Consider the following 2,125-nt stretch of genomic DNA (forward strand, 5'->3'; position numbering starts at 1 on the left):
GACGAGCGGGGTGTTCCCAACCGGGTCCGCTCCGCCCTCGGGCCCCGGGGGGAGATCGGGGGTTGTTCCCAACCGGGTCCACCCCACGGACCCCCCAGAACCCCCCACCCCCGGGGCTGCAGCGCCCCCAACGGCATCAGCCAATCAGAAAGCTCCCGCTCAGCTCTGGCCAATCAAAGCGCGATATGCTGATGACTCATCAGTTGCCGGGAAGACGCGACGCAAAACGGGCCCCGATTTTGCCCTCAGCCAATCAGAGCGCGGCCAAAACCCCCCAAAACGGCCCCGCCCGGCTGGTTTTGGGGTGTCAGCCCCTGCTCGGCGCTAGGGATGGAGCGTGTGCGGGGAGCTGGGGCCGTACTGGTGGTACTGGTGGTACTGGTGGTGCTGGGAGCCCCCCCGGCTGCGGGCGAGGAGCTCTCGGGTGAGCGAGGGGGCGGGAAAGGGGGAAAGAGGAGAGAAAAGAGGGGTTGGGAACCCTAAAAGTGAGTGCGAGGGGGGTTGGAACCCTCGGAATTAGTGAGAGGGAAGTAGGAGCCCCAAACTGAGCAAGGTGGGGGTCTGGGGATTGGGAGGACAGTGGGAAAGGGGTGGGAGAGGGGGAAAAGGGAGGTAGGAGAGCAAGAAGAGGGGTGCCATGGGGGTCCCTCGGTGTCCGCCATCACTGGAGCCCTGCAGTGGTTCCCTGGGGCTCTAGGGGGGGTCAAATTCACACTGGGGGGGGGTCCCTAACCCTCCTGTCCATCCTGGGGGGGCTGATGGGGGGGTTCCCCCCCAGCCAAGAGCCGGTGCTGCGGGGGCCGTGGGGCAGAGGGGGGTGAGAAAGGGAGGTGCAGGGTGGCCCCCTGAGCTTCCAACCTGCTGTGAGCGGATAAGGGATGACTGGGGGGGGACGCGGCACCCCCTGACCCGTGTCCTGCACACACAGGGGTGTTCCAGCAGATGATAAAGTACGAGTGTCACTTCATCAACGGCACCGAGCGGGTGAGGCTTGTGGGGAGGAACATCTACAACCGGCAGCAGCTCGCCCACTTCGACAGCGATGTGGGAGTCTTTGTGGGGGACACCCCGTATGGGGAGAAGGTGGCCAGGCACTTGAACAGCCAACAGGACTTTCTGGAGCACGCACGGGCTGCGGTGGACACGTTCTGCCGGCACAACTACCAGATCGCCACCCGGTTCCTTGTGAACCGCAGAGGTGAGCGCGGGGCAGAGCGGGTCCCCTCGGGAATTTCCCTGTCCCGAGAGCGACCCTGGAGCCCCTCAAACCCTCCCTGGGAATCAACCCTGACCCCTCAAACCCTCCCTGGGAATCAACCCTGACCCCTCAGCCCTCCCTGTGCCCATCCCCGTCGTCTTTTTCCCCATCCCAGTGCCCCCGAATCCATGCCACTCTCTCCCAGTGCTCCCCATTCCATTCCGATCCATCCTAGTTTTTTCCAGTGTCCCCCAGTCCATCCCAATCTCTCCCAGTGCCCCCCGCGTCTCCACCCCACTGGGGCCACCGCTCTCCCTGCCCTCAGCCAATCAGAGCGCGTCTCTCCGATGACTCATCAGTTGCCGGGCAGACCCGCAGCGCAGAGTTCCCTTTCCAGGACACAGCCTCCCAGTCCCGCTCGGGCCCTTCTCAGTCCATCCCAGTCCCTCCCAGTCCCTCCCAGTCCTTCAGAGACCCTCTGATTCCACTCCCAGACCCTCTCAGTCCATTCCCAGCCGTTCTCAGTTCACTCCCACATCTCCCAACTCTCTCCCCAGTGACCCCCCCAGCCCATCCCCTTCTACCCCAGTCCATTCCCAGTCCCTCCCAGCGCCATCCCAGTCCCTCCCAGCGCCACCCAAACCACTACCAATGTCCTACAAGCCCTGTGCCCTCTCTCCCAGTGCCCCCCAGCTCAGTCCAGTGTCTCCCCCGTCTCTCCCAGTGCCCCCCAGCGTGTCCATCTCGTTGGTGCCGTCGAGCTCCCAGCCTGGCCCCGGCCGCCTGCTCTGCTCCGTGTTGGATTTCTACCCTTCCCCGGTGCAGGTGAGGTGGTTCCAGGATGGGCAGGAGCTGCCGGAGCACGTGGTGGCCACCGACGTGGTCCCCAACGGGGACTGGACCTACCAGGTGCTGGTGATGCTGGAA

General features: G+C 64.7%; 1 protein-coding gene across 1 annotated transcript in view; it reads left to right on the forward strand.

Moving 5' to 3' along the window:
- The first annotated feature begins 330 nt into the window (after positions 1-330).
- LOC114071912 (class II histocompatibility antigen, B-L beta chain-like) overlaps positions 331-2,125 on the forward strand; it is a 2,800-nt gene continuing 1,005 nt past the window's right edge. The window contains exons 1-3 of the mRNA XM_027909794.1: positions 331-424; positions 929-1,198; positions 1,923-2,120. Coding sequence (XP_027765595.1) covers positions 331-424; positions 929-1,198; positions 1,923-2,120 — 562 coding nt within the window. The remainder of the gene's footprint in view (positions 425-928; positions 1,199-1,922; positions 2,121-2,125) is intronic.

The sequence above is a fragment of the Empidonax traillii genome, unplaced genomic scaffold (assembly GCF_003031625.1).
Source record: "Empidonax traillii isolate 1590-97213 ecotype Southwest subspecies unplaced genomic scaffold, ASM303162v1 scaffold2417:size28172, whole genome shotgun sequence".
NCBI classification, from domain to species: domain Eukaryota; kingdom Metazoa; phylum Chordata; class Aves; order Passeriformes; family Tyrannidae; genus Empidonax; species Empidonax traillii.